General features: G+C 36.8%; 1 protein-coding gene across 4 annotated transcripts; it reads right to left on the bottom strand.

The window, feature by feature from the left end:
* Positions 1-63: 63 nt before the first annotated feature.
* On the bottom strand, positions 64-14,955 carry LOC107923889 (pleiotropic drug resistance protein 3). Of its 4 annotated transcripts, XM_016854064.2 has the most exons (24): positions 14,372-14,955; positions 13,485-13,608; positions 13,042-13,127; positions 12,823-12,907; positions 12,455-12,614; positions 12,301-12,377; positions 12,153-12,206; positions 11,978-12,068; positions 11,500-11,801; positions 11,141-11,422; positions 10,737-11,050; positions 10,487-10,647; positions 10,304-10,407; positions 10,061-10,214; positions 9,829-9,960; positions 4,747-4,817; positions 4,342-4,671; positions 3,703-3,993; positions 3,257-3,340; positions 2,910-3,043; positions 2,405-2,632; positions 1,539-1,710; positions 1,196-1,450; positions 64-965 (listed from the first exon to the last, which is right to left on the bottom strand). In XM_016854064.2, exons 1-24 carry the CDS (start codon positions 14,776-14,778, stop codon positions 699-701), a joined length of 4,365 nt encoding a protein of 1,454 aa, XP_016709553.1. In that variant the 5' UTR covers positions 14,779-14,955; the 3' UTR covers positions 64-698. The 4 variants fall into 4 exon arrangements, with proteins under 4 accessions (XP_016709553.1, XP_016709552.1, XP_040936971.1 ...); XM_016854063.2 differs by lacking the exon at positions 14,372-14,955 and having other exon boundaries at positions 13,485-13,642; XM_041081037.1 differs by lacking the exons at positions 13,485-13,608; positions 14,372-14,955 and adding an exon at positions 13,344-13,473.
* Between the last annotated feature and the right edge of the window lie 641 nt (positions 14,956-15,596).

The following is a 15,596-nucleotide window of genomic DNA, read 5'->3' as shown; positions in this document are numbered from 1 at the left end:
AAAATTCTCGACTTCGACTTTGGTAACATTAGGGGTTGCACTGATCTTATTTGACGATCTTTTGCATTTTTCAACGATATACACGTTAACACATTCAGGATCGCAAAATAATCTGTATCAAAGTTGTTGTTAAGCAACCGACAGATCATTTTTCCTATGGGCACAAATCAGGTTTGAAAAGGATTTCAACGCTGATCGATTACTGATTCCTAGGTTTGGTATGGTAATTCTGCACTGGAGAAGTAAAAAATGACCCACCGATCGCCATACCCGTAATTCACGTGAAGATAAAAGCCCGTTCTTCTGTGAGCACTTTTTTACTCTTTTTTCCGTCACTTTGCAATGAATGAATTCAGTTACTTTAACTGTTCCTTAAAATGGCTATGACAATTCACCTGATGATTTATTAAACGTGTTCTAGTTGCATAGATTTCTGTATTCTTGGTGCTTTATGACTTTTTAAGTGACACTGTATATCATATAATTAAAGCAGGATAGGGTGACACTAACATTTACAAGTGCTCAATGGCAGAAACTTTCTTTGTTAGACTAACAGATACTATACAGAGAGGATAGAATTGTTTGTTAGGATCATAGTTTAACTTATTGTAGGAATATATATTTACAATTAATGGGCAAATAAATTTATACTTTTACAAAAATTTACCTGAGAGATTAGGAATTCAAGTAGAAGCGTGTTATCTCCTTTGATAGTTTAGTTTAGCTATACCATATGTAAAAACAGATGCAAAGACAAGCGGAAAAGCAAGTAGTACAACGGCTATTATGGGTAGATCTCGATGTTTATACCCATACTGACTGTCCAAGAAGGTGTTGAGTGCTTTTTGCTCTCCAAATGCCATGATTTCTTCCTCTATGTCTCCATATTGTGAAGTGAGGAGACCTTTCAGGGACCACGAAGTTGGGGAAATCCAGTAGCCCCAAACCCACCATTTAGGAAATTGCTGCAAGTAATGAAGTAGCAGATATGTGTTACTTTAGCTATCTACAAAAATTGAGTGGTAGCATCAATTTAGTTGGTGAGCATTTAAGCTGAAGCATGTTCTTATGGTTAATCTAGCCATTCTGCTATTTACGTTTTACAGGTGCCTTACTGATTAATTTTATTGGGAATTGTAAAAATTGTGAAATCAAATTGGGTTTCAGTTAGCAAGACAAGACAGAATTGGCTTACCGGTCCTGGTATGAGATACCCTGAGAACAAGCTGAACAACGTGTAACAGAGGCTTGCAAAGATTGTAGCTACTTGGAAAGTTGGAGTCAAAGAAACCAACATCATGCCTAAATATTTGTAATAGAGCAGCGTACAAAATACGGTGTAGAAGTACCAAAATACTTTGTAAGCGGATCCATAGAAGTTTACAGCTGGATAAGTGATTGTCAGGAATAATACTGCTTCAAGAAAGATATAAGGAATCTCAATAATCACCTGCAAATATGGAAGAGCAAATTTATACCAAGACATGCAACCTTCAAAGGTGTCACAGTATCAGAAGGCATTCTATAAAATTTTTGACCTGTGCCAACGAATATGCCCATGAAGAGTACATTCTGGAAAATCTTTCACGGTAGATTATTGTCCTCTGAGTAGACACGAATGGAAGAACAGATGAACAACTGCTAATTCCAGTGAATATCATGAAAACATACATCAATCCGATTATGTTGAAAAAATCCTGCTCATCATGTCTTTAGAAAGGGGGAATAGAATGTCAGCATGTCACACAGTAAGTATATAATCTAATATACTCCAAGCAATTAAAATTTGTAGTTTTTACTTCAGTTCAATAGATACAATTCTAGTATGAATTGACATTCATATAAAATTCGATTCGTTTCGCTTTACACCAAGTAACTTTCATAACTATGTGCTAGGATAGTAATGCATTTTTATCTAACATGAATCGTCAGGGTGTGCTAATTGCACTTACTAATTAACTTGATATAACATTTCTTACATTTTTGTTAATCAGCTAAATTTTAATTTGTATGTCCTTACTAACTCTCTTACACTCTCCTCCTCTATCTTCTTTAGATTTTAGCATGAGAAGACAGGTTGTTAGTACTAATATCTTTTCTTTGTCTCTTTGGCATTCTATTTATCCTTGCAAGTAAAGCTAGCAAATTGAACAGGAAAGTTTCATCAGCTAGACTAGTAAAAGAACACAAACTTACGTAGAGGAATCAGAATATCCAGCAACCATATTTTCTTAGGGGTTGTGACAATGATCAACTTTATGAACACACATTTTATGTCAACTCTATCAGATAAATCTTAGCAACGCTTCATAAATGAACATTTCTTGGTCTAGCTATGAGAACATGGTGTTAAATGATTGGCGATAATAGTAAAGGGTGAAAAAAGATCTAGAAAGCGGCTTACAGGTGTTGTCCTTTCTGCCGAAGTAAGACTCCATACAACAAAGATGATAAAATAATAAATGCCAACCGTACTAAGTTGTATTTGGGACTTCTCCAATAGGACAAGTGCTGTTTCCAAAGGCATGCTTTAAGTTGCTCCCATCCATTTTGTGGAAAGGGTGTAGAAAATTGTAGTTTCTCTGAACCCTGTGCTGGAAGGCTTTGGCTTTTAACAATTTCTTTGTTTCTCCTACAGAGAAGAAACATTATATCACTTCGAATTAAAAGTTAGGCACGCAAGACCTTATTTGATAAAAGCTTTCTTCATTTACTTTTAGGTGGGGGAAGTGGTCTAAGAAAGCAAAGAGGGTGCATGCTTGAATACTTAACTGAATCCGTAAGTTCTATGAAGAACTAAATGGGGAGGGGTCAGTGACTCGGTCAAAAAATAAAAAAAAAAAGAACTGCAAGATTCCCAAATTTGACATCTTTAATACTTACCTAACACATTTATGATAATGACTTACTTGTAGAGATGGGATTCTTTGTAGATACAGGCAAAGTCTATTCCAAGTTGAGCTTCCACAGGAGGACTGGTGACTTCTAACATCCATGTCGCTGGGTTATGATTTTCTTTAATTTTTGGTACTCCAGGTATTCCCTGCCAGAAGGGTGTAAATTGTTGTCATGATTGGACGAGTTAAAAAGAGAGTCGCCATAGAAAGGCCATATGTTTTACTTAGGGTGCTATTCCTTTATTATACTTTCATTTCCATGTCAAGCATAGGGATTAAGGTCCTAGACTCCAAGCTACAAAGCATGTAGACATGTAATGCAAAATAAACTTTTCATAATGATTGATTTTTAGGATTACCTCAAAGTATTCGATAAGCCTACTTGAATGCTGACCCAGTTCTCCAGAATATATCATTTGTCCCCCTCTTTTCATCAAAATAAGCTGTAAGGATACACACTTGTTATGCAGAAACAAATGTTGGACCTGATAAAATGTATTTAGGCCCAAATGCTTCTATCCAGTTAACTTTGGTGAGAATTTTCCATTAACATAAACCATTAGAGTTTTTCATGTTTTAGCTTATGATGAGGAGCTAAAGATTTGAGAAGTAATCTATAATTGGCTCTCTTTGCTCTTTGGTGTTTCTTGTCTACTGCATGATTAAGTTCCATCTAATAACTTACGATAGTTCATTTCTTTTAAATGTGAATAAAAAAGCACCAGAATAGTTTTCCCGAAATGCTAAGTTGCAATTTTTATTTCAAGAACTAATTACCATGAATGCAATTCTGCCATTCAATTACCTCATCAAATGATTCAAATATGTCGATACTTGGCTGATGGATGGTGCATACAATTGTCCTCTTTGTGTTAACAATATTCTTCACAACTCGCATGACAATTGCAGCTGCTCTGGCATCTAAACCCGAAGTTGGCTCATCCATAAATATTATGGATGGATTAGAAACAAGTTCCACTGCAATGGTTAACCGTTTACGCTGCTCTGGTGATATTCCACTTACATGCGGGATGCCAACTAAAGCATCTTTGATTTCATCCAACTCAATCATTTGAAGAACCTCTGCTACAAATTCCTATTATATAGGTAAGTGAGTTAAAAACTTTAGTCAAGTTATTCATAATTATGATATAATCTTAGCATGTATAAAAAGTCTCAGGGACAATTTAAGCCAATGTCACACCTATGTAGGTGACGGTTTGCTACATATTTTTCAATTTTGTACACTTCCTTTTTTCTCTACATGAGGTATATACAGTTTTTCCAGTTCCACGCAAAAGTATAAAATCACTACTGCAACTGATCCTTTCTAGATATAGAGGTCATGTGGCAAGGATAGGTCTGAATTTTGGATCTTTGCCTAGAAAGTGCAACTTGTTTAATTGAGCATTGGAAACTTCAATAAGGTTTGAACATTTCTTACCAATCTTGTATGCTTATTAATCTCAGTTGGTAGACGCAACCTAGCTGAGTACATCACTGATTCCTCTACTGTAATCATTGGAGTATGGATGTCAGTTTGCTCACAGTAAGCTGATATTCTAGCATATGTTTCTTGGACTTTGGGGTACCCTCCAATTCTTATGTCTCCTTCAATATAACCACCTGTTTTTCTTCTTGATAGTACATCCATTAGTGTTGTTTTCCCTGCTCCACTAACACCCATCAAAGCTGTGAGAACTCCAGGTCTAAATGCACCGGTAATATCTTGAAGTAGCTGTAGTCTTTGTGGATACCCCTGCTCTCTCAGTTTCTGGGAATACATAGAAGACATTAAAAAATATTTTATTTATATTTTAAAAATTGGGCTTGAGAATGAACATAGTACCTTCGGAGTATCAACAAAGTATTGCACATCCTTGAATGATATCGTTATGGGCTTAAAAGGTAAAACCATTCCTGTAAAAAAAAAATGATTATATTATTTTGGCATGCGAACCTATATTATTTGTTCAGTTCATATGGCATCCAGTTAATGCTTTCTGATATTGTTGGAGCTAAGTGCAACAAATAGCAAGGTTCAACAAAAAGCTTGCCGAGCAAGAATCGAGACTTGCGGCAGAAACAAAGAAGAAAAATGAAATAAATTTTAAGCAAAGCTAAAATAGAGAGTATATAGATGAAATCTTGATTGAATTCATTCATTTTTTTAAAATAGCATAAAGCCTATTTATACAAGCTTACAACTTGACAACTTAGTTGGAATACAACTAAGTTTCATCATTACATCCACTTAAAATAAATCACCACCTACTACCACTAACAAACTTAGTTGGAATACAACTAAGTTTCATCATTACATCCACTTAAAATAAATCACCACCTACTACCACTAACAAACTTAGTTGGAATACAACTACGTTACATCATTACATCCAAATAATAATAATAATAATAATAAATAAAACATGTGATTGCTACATGCTAACCATTGCTTCAATACTCCTCCTTGGTTTGCATGGAGCAAACACCTAGCTTCCTTCTTAGACATTCGAACCTTGTGACATTAAGGGCTTTAGTCAAAATGTCTGCAAGTTGATCCTCAGAATTACAATGGATCAGCTTCACTTCCTGAGCTTGCTCCATTTCTCGAACAACATGCAACTTGATGCTGAAATGCTTTGTTCTTCCATGGAACACTAGATTTTTAGCAATTGCAACTGAAGATTGGTTGTCACAGAAGATCTCAGTAGCTTCCTTTTGATGCACTTTCAAATCAGCTAAGATTTTCCTTAGCCAAATGGCTTGGTTGACAGCACTTGCAGCTGCCACATATTCTGCTTCAGCAGTAGATTGAGCCACCAGACTTTGCTTCTTCGAGCTCCAGCAAAAATGGCTGAACCAAGGTTGAAAGCATACCCTGAGGTGCTTTTCATGTCATCTATCGAGCCAGCCCAGTCGCTATCAGTGTAGCCAACCAGCTTCAGATTTCCTTCCTTGCTGTACCTTAAACCATAGCTCAAAGTGCCTTTGACATATCTAAGCACTCTCTTAGCAGCTTGTAAATGCTTTTTATTGCAACAATGCAAGAACCTTGAGAGCAATCCTACAGCATACATTATGTCTGGTCTAGTGGCAGTTAAATATAACAGACAACCAACTAGACTTCTGTAGGTTGTTTCACAAACCTTCTCAAAATCACCTTGGCTCGATAGTTTTTCTCCAACAGCAACAGGTGTTTTAGTTGCTTTACTATTTTGCATGGAGAACTTGGTCAGAATCTTTGTGGCAAAGTTTCTCTGACTTAGAAATATCCCATTTTGTGCTTGAGTCACCTCCATTCCAAGGAAATAAGACATTTCCCCTAGATCAGACATTTCAAATACTTCTTGCATCTTGGTCTTGAAATCGACCAGCACTGCTCGATCTCCTCCTGTCACCAGCAGGTCATCAACATATAGGGATACAATGAGCTGTGTTTGTGTCCCTTGCTTCTTGACATACAGTGTTGGCTCACTCTTGCTTCGATCGAATCCCAAATTAGTCAAGTAGCCATCGATTCTGCTGTACCAGGCCCTTGGAGCCTGTTTTAAGCCATATAGGGCCTTCTTCAGTTTGTAGACCATATGCTCTCTGCCAGCTATCTCAAACCCTTGTGGTTGTTCAACATAGATCTCTTCATCTAAGAAACCATTCAGAAAGGCTGATTTCACATCGAGTTGATGGATCTTCCACTCGAGCTGTGCTGCTAAGGCAATCAGTAATCTGATGGTGTCTAGCCTGGCCACTGGTGCAAAGGTCTCCAGGTAGTCCAGGCCATACCTCTGACTGAACCCCTTGACAACTAGCCTTGCTTTCAGTTTGTTCAAGGTACCATCAGCATTTTGCTTGGCTTTGTACACCCATTTCACCCCAATTATCTTCCTTTTGACTGGCCTTTCAACTAATTCCTAGGTCTGGTTCTTCTCAATCATGCTAATCTCCTCAGCCATTGCCTGCTTCCACTCTTGCTGAGCTTCAGCCTCTTCAAAATTGCTTGGTTCAGCTATGGCTACATGAGCTCTTTCATAAATCTCAGTCAATGGTCTTGTTCCTCTAACTGGTTCATCATTAATGTCCATTTCAGGAACATTTTGATCTGGCTCAGCTTGATCTGCTGCAAGTCCTTCTGAAACTTCCTCAGGTTCATGTTTTTCCCAGTTCCAACATGACTTTTCATCAAATACCACATCCCTACTGACTGACACTTTCTTTGTTGAAGGATCCAAGATCCTATAGCCATTCTTAACAGTGCTGTAGCCCACCAAAATACCAGGTCGAGCCCTTTCAGACAATTTGTCCCTTTTGACAGCAGGTACATGAGCATAACAGATGCATCCAAAGACCTTCAGATGAGCCAGTGATGGCTTGAATCCAAACCAGGCTTCGAATGGAGTCTTCTGATCCAAGGCCTTGGTTGGAAGCCTATTTTGAATGTAGTTTGCAGTGTTAACTGCCTCTGCCCATAGTGCTTTAGGCAGATTCTTCTGAATCATCAAGCACCTAGCCATATCCATCAAACTCCTATTCTTCCTTTCACTTACACCATTTTGCTGAGGTGTATATGTGTTGGTAAGTTGATGTTTGATGCCTGCCTTATCACAGAAGGCTTGGAGCTGAGCTGAGGTGTACTCAGTCCCATTATCAGACCTTATGGACTTCAGCTTGCAACTTGTTTTAGTCTCAGCAGCAGTCTTGAACTTCCAAAACACTGAGGCCGCCTCTGATTTCTGTTTTAGGAAGTAAAGCCAGCAATATCTTGAAAAATCATCAATGAACAGTATGAAGTACCTGTTTCCACTTAATGACTCAGTCCTCATAGGGCCACACACATCAGTGTGCACCAGTTGGAGTTTTTCAGAGGCTCTCCAGGCTTGATTCGAGGGAAATGGGAGTCTGGCCTGCTTTCCTAGCTGACACACTTCACACACATCATCATGATCCACTGAGTTGATGAAGTTTTCAGCCAAGTCCTCTCTGACCATTCGAGCCATCGATCTGAAGTTGGCATGTCCCAGTCTTTGATGCCAAAGCTTGGATTCATCTGATGTGACTGTGTAGGCAATGTCTGACTCCCTGGTCCAGTCAACTATAAAGCTCTTATTAGCCATAGGAACTGCCATCATCTTGGATCCACTTGGATCATTGATTTGGCATTGGTTGTCTTTGAACACAACAGAATAACCTTTCTCCAGCAACTGAGCTATGCTGAGCAGGTTTCTGTCAATTTCAGGCACCAAAAGCACATTTGAAATCACTTTGGCACCTGTGGGGGTGCATATCAGCACATCACCCTTGCCTTCAGCTTGAATAAAATGTCCATTTCCTATCTTGACTTTAGTTCTGCAGCTTCTGTCTAAAGACTTGAAGATTGCAGCATCAGGTGTCATGTGGTTGGTGCATCCACTGTCTAGAAGCCAACCAGATGAGAACCTTTCTTGAGCAGCTGAGCATAACACAGCAAAGACTTGCTCCTCTTGGTCACTGTCCTCCTTAGCTACTCGAGCCTCAGCTTTCTTCTGTTGAAACTGACTCTGCCTTGATTTGGCCTTGCTCTTGCAGACTCTCTCAACATGACCCTTCTTTTTACAATGCTGACATACAGCATCTGGATTGAACCAGCATTTTTCTTTTGGATGACCAGCCCTTCTGCAGTGCTTGCAAGTCTGACCCTCTTTCTTGCAACATCAGTCCTTGGCTTGTCTCTCCAGGCCTTCTTGCCTTTGTAGGCAGTGTTTGTTCTTGCCTGAAAGGCACCTTCTTGATGCTCCTCCAGTCTGCTTGCTCTTCTTTGCTCTTGAGCATATAAAGCATTGATCAACTCTGTCAGGGAGATGGTGTACAGGTCCCTTGAGTCTTCGAGAGATGAGATTTTTGCCTCATACCTCTCGGGCAGAGTTGCAATAACCTTCTCCACTATCCTAGCTTCCTTGAGCTGCTCTCCAAGGAGCCTTATGCTGTTAACCACAGCCATAATCCTGTCAGAGTACTGCTTGATAGTTTCTTCTTCCTTCATCTTCAAATTCTCGAAATCTCTCCTTAAGTTCAGCAACTGTTGCTGCCTTGTCCTCTCTGTTCCTTGAAACTCCTCTTGCAACTTGTCCCAGGCTTGTTTTGGTGATTCACAGGCCATAATCCTTGTGAAAATCACATCTGACACTGAGTTCTGGATGCAAGACATGGCTTTGTGCCTCTTGGTCCTCTCATCAGCATGCTGCCTGATTTGAGCCACTGTTGGATTGCCTCTAAGTGGCTCTGGTTCAACATCTGAGTTGACTACCTCCCACAGATCGAAAGCTTGTAGGTAGGTCTTCATTTTAACCACCCATATGTGGTAGCCTTCTCCATTGAAGACTTGAGGTGCAGCTGGTGAAAAGCTTGATGAAGCCATGAATTTGTATAACAGATCCCTTAAGAAATAGGCTCTGATACCAATTGTTGGAGCTAAGTGCAACAAATAGCAAGGTTCAACAAAAAGCTTGCCGAGCAAGAATCGAGACTTGCAGCAGAAACAAAGAAGAAAAATGAAATAAATTTTAAGCAAAACTAAAATAGAGAGTATATAGATGAAATCTTGATTGAATTCATTCATTTTTTTAAAATGGCATAAAGCCTATTTATACAAGCTTACAACTTGACAACTTAGTTGGAATACAACTAAGTTTCATCATTACATCCACTTAAAATAAATCACCACCTACTACCACTAACAAACTTAGTTGGAATACAACTAAGTTTCATCATTACATCCACTTAAAATAAATCACCACCTACTACCACTAACAAACTTAGTTGGAATACAACTAAGTTACATAATTACATCCAAATAATAATAATAATAATAATAAAAATAAAACATGTGATTGCTACATGCTAACCATTGCTTCAATAGATATAATGTAGTACTATATAAATAACAAGAGCTTCTCACCTTTAACTTTTCTTTCTGTTAGAGAGTCAACACTGGGCAATTCTTTTTGCAGAGCTGTGTCACTCAAATCCTCTTTTGCCTTTAGGTAAAAAAATCTTTCATGAGAAATAATAGCCCGAGAACTCCCTGGAGCTGCAACAACATATACAGGTTAGTACTTCAAAGATTTTATTCACCTCAATTTTTTTTCTATCATTATTTTCTTGTATATGCTTGCTAAGGTACAACTTACGCTTTAAAAGGCTCAAAGCAAAGGTGAAACCAATGTTAAAAATCATCCAGAACCCTATCAATGCTCCTACTGATATCCAATAGTAGTAGTCACTGAAGTTTAACCCATGTTTTTCTAGAACTTGCTGTCCTAAGGTGGCATTTGAAGATGAAACCTGCAAGTGAATGGCCAGAAAACATGGGAGTGTCAGTAGATATGTTGATCTTCATTTGAATAACAAAATAACAATTGTTTTCCTTTCACCTGTTGCCACCTTGGTGCTAGAAATTCATTCACTGCAACACCTATTTCAGAATATGCAAGTGGTGAAAGCCAAAAGCCCCATTTGACCCAAGCAGGTAGTAAAGCTGTGGAAAAGGTTTGCAATATTAATATAAGTTCTTTACGTCTTTTTAATCTCCTCATATAAGTAATGAATGGACTTACGCCGTGGAATTATGAAGCCACTGAATAAAAATATCACCAATAATGTAAAAAGACTAAAATTTGCTGCAAAAGGTGGATCTCTGACAACTGAAGCAATTAAACGGAATAGTGAAATTGCCATTTGATGAACAAGGAAAAGGAGGAAGAGCAGGCGGAAGAACCTGAAAACCAATAATAGGCTTAGAAGATGATAACATTTGTTACTATTTAGCTACTTTAACATTAGATAATTTTTGTCAACATAATAAACCTTTCTGGTTCAGGACTGTAACCAATCACATAGTATGTAAGAGCTGTCCACAGAAAAGCATCCATCAATGAAAATGGAATCTTTAGAATAGCAGCCGGAATGGAATATGCCCATGCTGGGTAGAAGTAGAAATCTCTTTGCTTATAGAACACAGAAAGTCTGGAAACAGTTAATGCCAACTCAGTAATTCCGGTCGTCATAAGCCTTATGAGAGCATAAAACAGGGAACCCAGGTAATAGCTTGCATGGACAAGGTCAAGCTTCACCCGAGTGCGAATAAAGATGGTCATCGTCATGAGTGCAATAACTACAAGCTGCATGTAGGAAGCATCCAAGGCTGGTTAGTGGGTATGTTGATCACCAAAGTTTGATACTATACACATGCTTATTATAATTGTTATTACCTGTGACGATTTAAAGATATGAACAAATGAGTTTCTCTTCATGAGAAGCCATTCTCTTGCCATGCATGTTTTGAGTAATTCCCATTTACCCATTGAATACATGTTGAATGACAAGGCACTTTTATGACTCTCACGTCTGTTGAAAGGTGTGCACAGTTCTTCATTTAGCTTCTGGGCTGCGTGAAACTTCTTGAATGCAACTATAAAGTTGTCCACAGAAACAAAACTATGAGGTTGGTCTTTACGATACCAATATTGTGCTTGGTCCTTTTCAGAAAGCAGCTGAAATTAATTTATTTTAAAACATCAGTTAAAGAAAAATGACATGAAACGTTCTAAGTGGATTAATGAACACATACTTCTTGGAGGAAGTCAGCAACGCCTTTGCGCTCAGGGCACCTAAAACCACAATGTTCAAAGAACTCTTGAACAGAACTGCGTGGTCCTTGGTATACAATCTTTCCTTCTGCCATCAGAATAATGTCATCAAAGAGATCAAAGGTCTCTGGTGCCGGTTGAAGAAGTGATACTAGAAGTGTTGCCTCTGTAATGTGGGTTAGTTGCTGTAAACAGGTAACTATTTGGAAGGTAGTGGAGCTGTCCAAGCCAGTTGATATTTCATCCATAAAGAGTGCTTTATTTGGACCGATTATCATTTCCCCTATCAAAAGAAAACATAGAAAATCTATTAGAATGACATGATTTTGTATGGCTCAGGGAGTTATATGATCAGGGTTTCATAAAGGTCCCTTGTTACTTGCTAGGGCTTTATAGAACATTAATCTCGGTTCTCTTAAACTTTATAACTTTAATAGGAAGGTGATAGAACTGCACAACCTGTTGTCAGCCTTCTCTTTTGACCTCCTGAGATACCTCTGTTCATTGCATCTCCCACTATAGTATCGGCACAAATGTCCAGTCCAAGAATCTGAGTGGAAATGAATGATTGTGGAACTGTTAGAGAAGAACATGGATTTCATTTTATACATTTCTTTTCTTTCGAGAGAATTACCTTCAATATATAGTCTGTCTGGAGAGTTCCTTTTAATCCTTCAACAGAAATTGCCTGTTAACACCGATTATAGTCAGAAGTGGCTCCAAAGGCCTTGATATCCTGCCCTCTCTAAGTGCTGATATGAACACTATTTCTAGCAAATTACCTTCATGAATGTGTCTATATCTGGTTCCGGAACAATGCCAGATTGCTTCTCCCTTCTACTGATTTCTTTTAACATATCTTTATTCATAGACAATTTAAGATCAGTTTCCTGTTATGAAAGTATGATTGTTGGTACAAGATGCAAAGTAATATACCTGCTCTGTCTCCAATGCCCTGGCAACGAGCTGAGAAGTCAAGTGTTTCTCTTACAGTCATTTCAGAAATGTGTAGGTCATATTGACTTATGTAAGCTGATGTATTCTGAGGCACAAACTCTGTGAACTTGTAACCATTGTAGGATATTTCCCCTGTGACCTGAAATAAAAGTATTCCCCAAGATTGATTGTAGTTCAATCCACAAACTTTTCGTTATTCGTTATTCTTGAACTTATTAGATGCTACATGTCATTTGGTTGTAGTTTTGGAATCAATGATTAAAATTTTGTATTGTATTTCCAGTGTCGGCTAATGCAGATTATTCAGATTGCTAATTCAAGAGGGATTTGATGGACAAATAGAAAACCTTGAGAGATGGATTAAGCTTCCCTGAAAGTGCTTGTAACAAGGTGGTCTTTCCGCAGCCTGGAGGGCCAAGCAATAGAGTCATCCTGCATAAAAAGAGTGAGTTTTTGGCAGCTTATCTGTTACTTTTTTGGTGTAACTATTGTTATCTAAAAAGTAGCCTAAACTCATAGATCATGCATAGCTGACAAGAATGTAGAAGTCGATAGCCAAAGTGAACCTTGAGGGCTTGATGATGCCGCTGATATCTTTGAGAATTTTTATCTTGTATGATTGAGACTTGCATCTGCTAACTTTTGTCAAAGCCTGTTTAACATTATAAATCTCTCCCATTAGGGTGATATATATCCAAATAGTAATGAAAAAGAGCGCATTTGAGGAAGATGAAACCAAAATATTACAATTTTATGTATTATGAGAGTGAAGAAGATGATCCCAGTTATTTAATTTTCTAAAAACAAAGAATTTCCCATTATTTAAGCATATAAAGCTGAAAAAGCTATGAAGATTTGGGAAGAAAACCTGTATTATTGATTTGCTTTAGGATGGGTAAGGTAAGCTATTATGAATAGATGTTTTAGATATTTCATTTTCTATAGTTTTTTTAGATATTATATTTAGTAAGAAACAATTGTAGTGGGACATATTGCAAAAAATACTTACAGAGAATACAGTGGTGATGGTGTTCCAAAGTGTAGGAATGGGCTTCCCTTGAACTACTTCACAATCTGCTTCCACTGACAAATTCTGGAATCTCACCTCAATAGTCGGAAATTCCAACCCCACTCTAAGCACAAATGTCACTGTCAGCTGCAAGCTAGGAATTTATAACATATTGTATCTTTTGATTGACTTATTTTTCATAAAATCAATTTCATATATATTGATGTTACTCATACTATTAGATATAATACATGCATAAGCATTGCATTAAACCATAATACTTATGATTTTTCTTTTTCCATAATTGATTAAATATATTATACTATACTATAAAATATTTAAAAATATTTTAATTTATTTATGTTAGATATTTTTAGGTAATTATCTTTAAAATTTTAATAGAAAATATATAAGGATAGTGAAAGATATATATAAATAATAAATAAAAATAATCATACTTTTAAAAGTTTTAAAAAATAATAGTAACATAGATAAATTTGAGTGAATTTTAAAACTCATATTTTAGGTTAGCCCAGTTTAAATAACTATATGTATGATATGATACCATGAATAAGTTTGGTTGAATGACTCAACTATGAACGCATGTGCCAAAAGTGTTTTTATATTTTCATTAGTGATAACTAAATTTTTTTTATTTACCAAACTTGTTTTAAATTTAAAAAAAAATGAAAACAGAAAATATTGTGACATCCTAATTAATATTTTTCAGTTTCAACTGAGGGGAAACTCAAAAGGATTGAAGCGCAAGGCATTCGCTAGCTTTTTTTGTTAAATGCAAGTTTTTCAAGCATGAAAGGTAAACGGTATAATAACTGCTTCGAAACAAAAAAAGAAGAAGAAGAAGAGAGAGACGTATAGATTCTTGCCTGCCTATTCTTTCTTTCAGTTTCTCCAAGAGGCGAAGATTATCGTACTCAATTTTGGTGATGAGTTTCTCGATAAAAACGCTGCGCTCCAATGCTCCCAGCTTGGTAACATCGATCACCTTTCTCTTCCCTTCAATTTTGATATCCTCTTCTTCTTTGGTAGTATCATTTGAAAGCTCGAAATCGAACAATGAGGTTCTTACGCGCTTAAAAGTGGGCAGTCTCTGAATCGCAGCCCACTGCAACTCGATCTCGTCATCATTATTTTCTCTCAACGACGACGACATCGCGAGGTCCGAGGTAGTGCTTCTGAAGCTTGACGATAAGTGGCGAAAAGGTGACCTCAGGTTTCTCTCTGTCTCACCCAGCTCTTCCATGTCATGGTTCCCTACTTCATGATGGCCCATCTTTCTTTTTCGCTAAAGAGAGACCTTTCTTTCAGGGAGTTGGATGATAAATATGAACCGTGTCGTGTTTTTGCATGCTTCTATTTGCCTCTTAGTTATCTCTTTATTATCAAGTAAAGGCTAAAGCTGCTTACGTTACTACTTTGAATGCAATTTTTATTTTTAAATCTTGAGCTTCTGTCAAAGTTACAGTATGGGACTGCTTTATGTGTGCATTCTATATATATTGCCTTAATTATTTGGTCAAAATAATACGAAACAAAAACAAAGCTTTCTTGTGAGTACAAAAGATTGCGGAAGAAATTGAATAAAATATAGTGGATGAATCTGATAAATTGAATATATAAATTTAATGTGAAAAAAATGTAAATATAAAATTTTTTAAAAGTTAAAAATAATTTAAATTAATTAATATAACATGATACATCTTTCAACAAAAAAATTTTAGTCTTACTCAGCAATTCATCATTTTGTGGGATTTTGTGGGAGAAATCCTTAAATTATTATATTTTGTTTAAATAAACCCTTATATTATTTTTTTAGGAGAAAATAATATAAATAAAATGTGGTAAGTTAAGATTTCTTTAATATATTAGTCATGATAAATTTTAAAAATATAATTACGGAGGAAGTTTATTTGCTAAATAATTAAACTATTTTCCAACAACAACTTAGAGGAAGTTTTGAATTTTTGAACATTCGAATTTAAGTTACATAAGCATAATTTCATGTGATCTTCGATTAATCATGTGTATATATTATATATGAGTTTTGTTTGACTCTTTATTCATTTCCTATTTGTATTAATTTAATTTTAT

Source organism: Gossypium hirsutum, chromosome A11 (genome assembly GCF_007990345.1).
Source record: "Gossypium hirsutum isolate 1008001.06 chromosome A11, Gossypium_hirsutum_v2.1, whole genome shotgun sequence".
NCBI classification, from domain to species: Eukaryota; Viridiplantae; Streptophyta; class Magnoliopsida; order Malvales; family Malvaceae; genus Gossypium; species Gossypium hirsutum.
The sequence above is the reverse complement of the archived record's forward strand: the minus strand, read 5'-3'. Positions and strand labels throughout refer to the sequence as shown.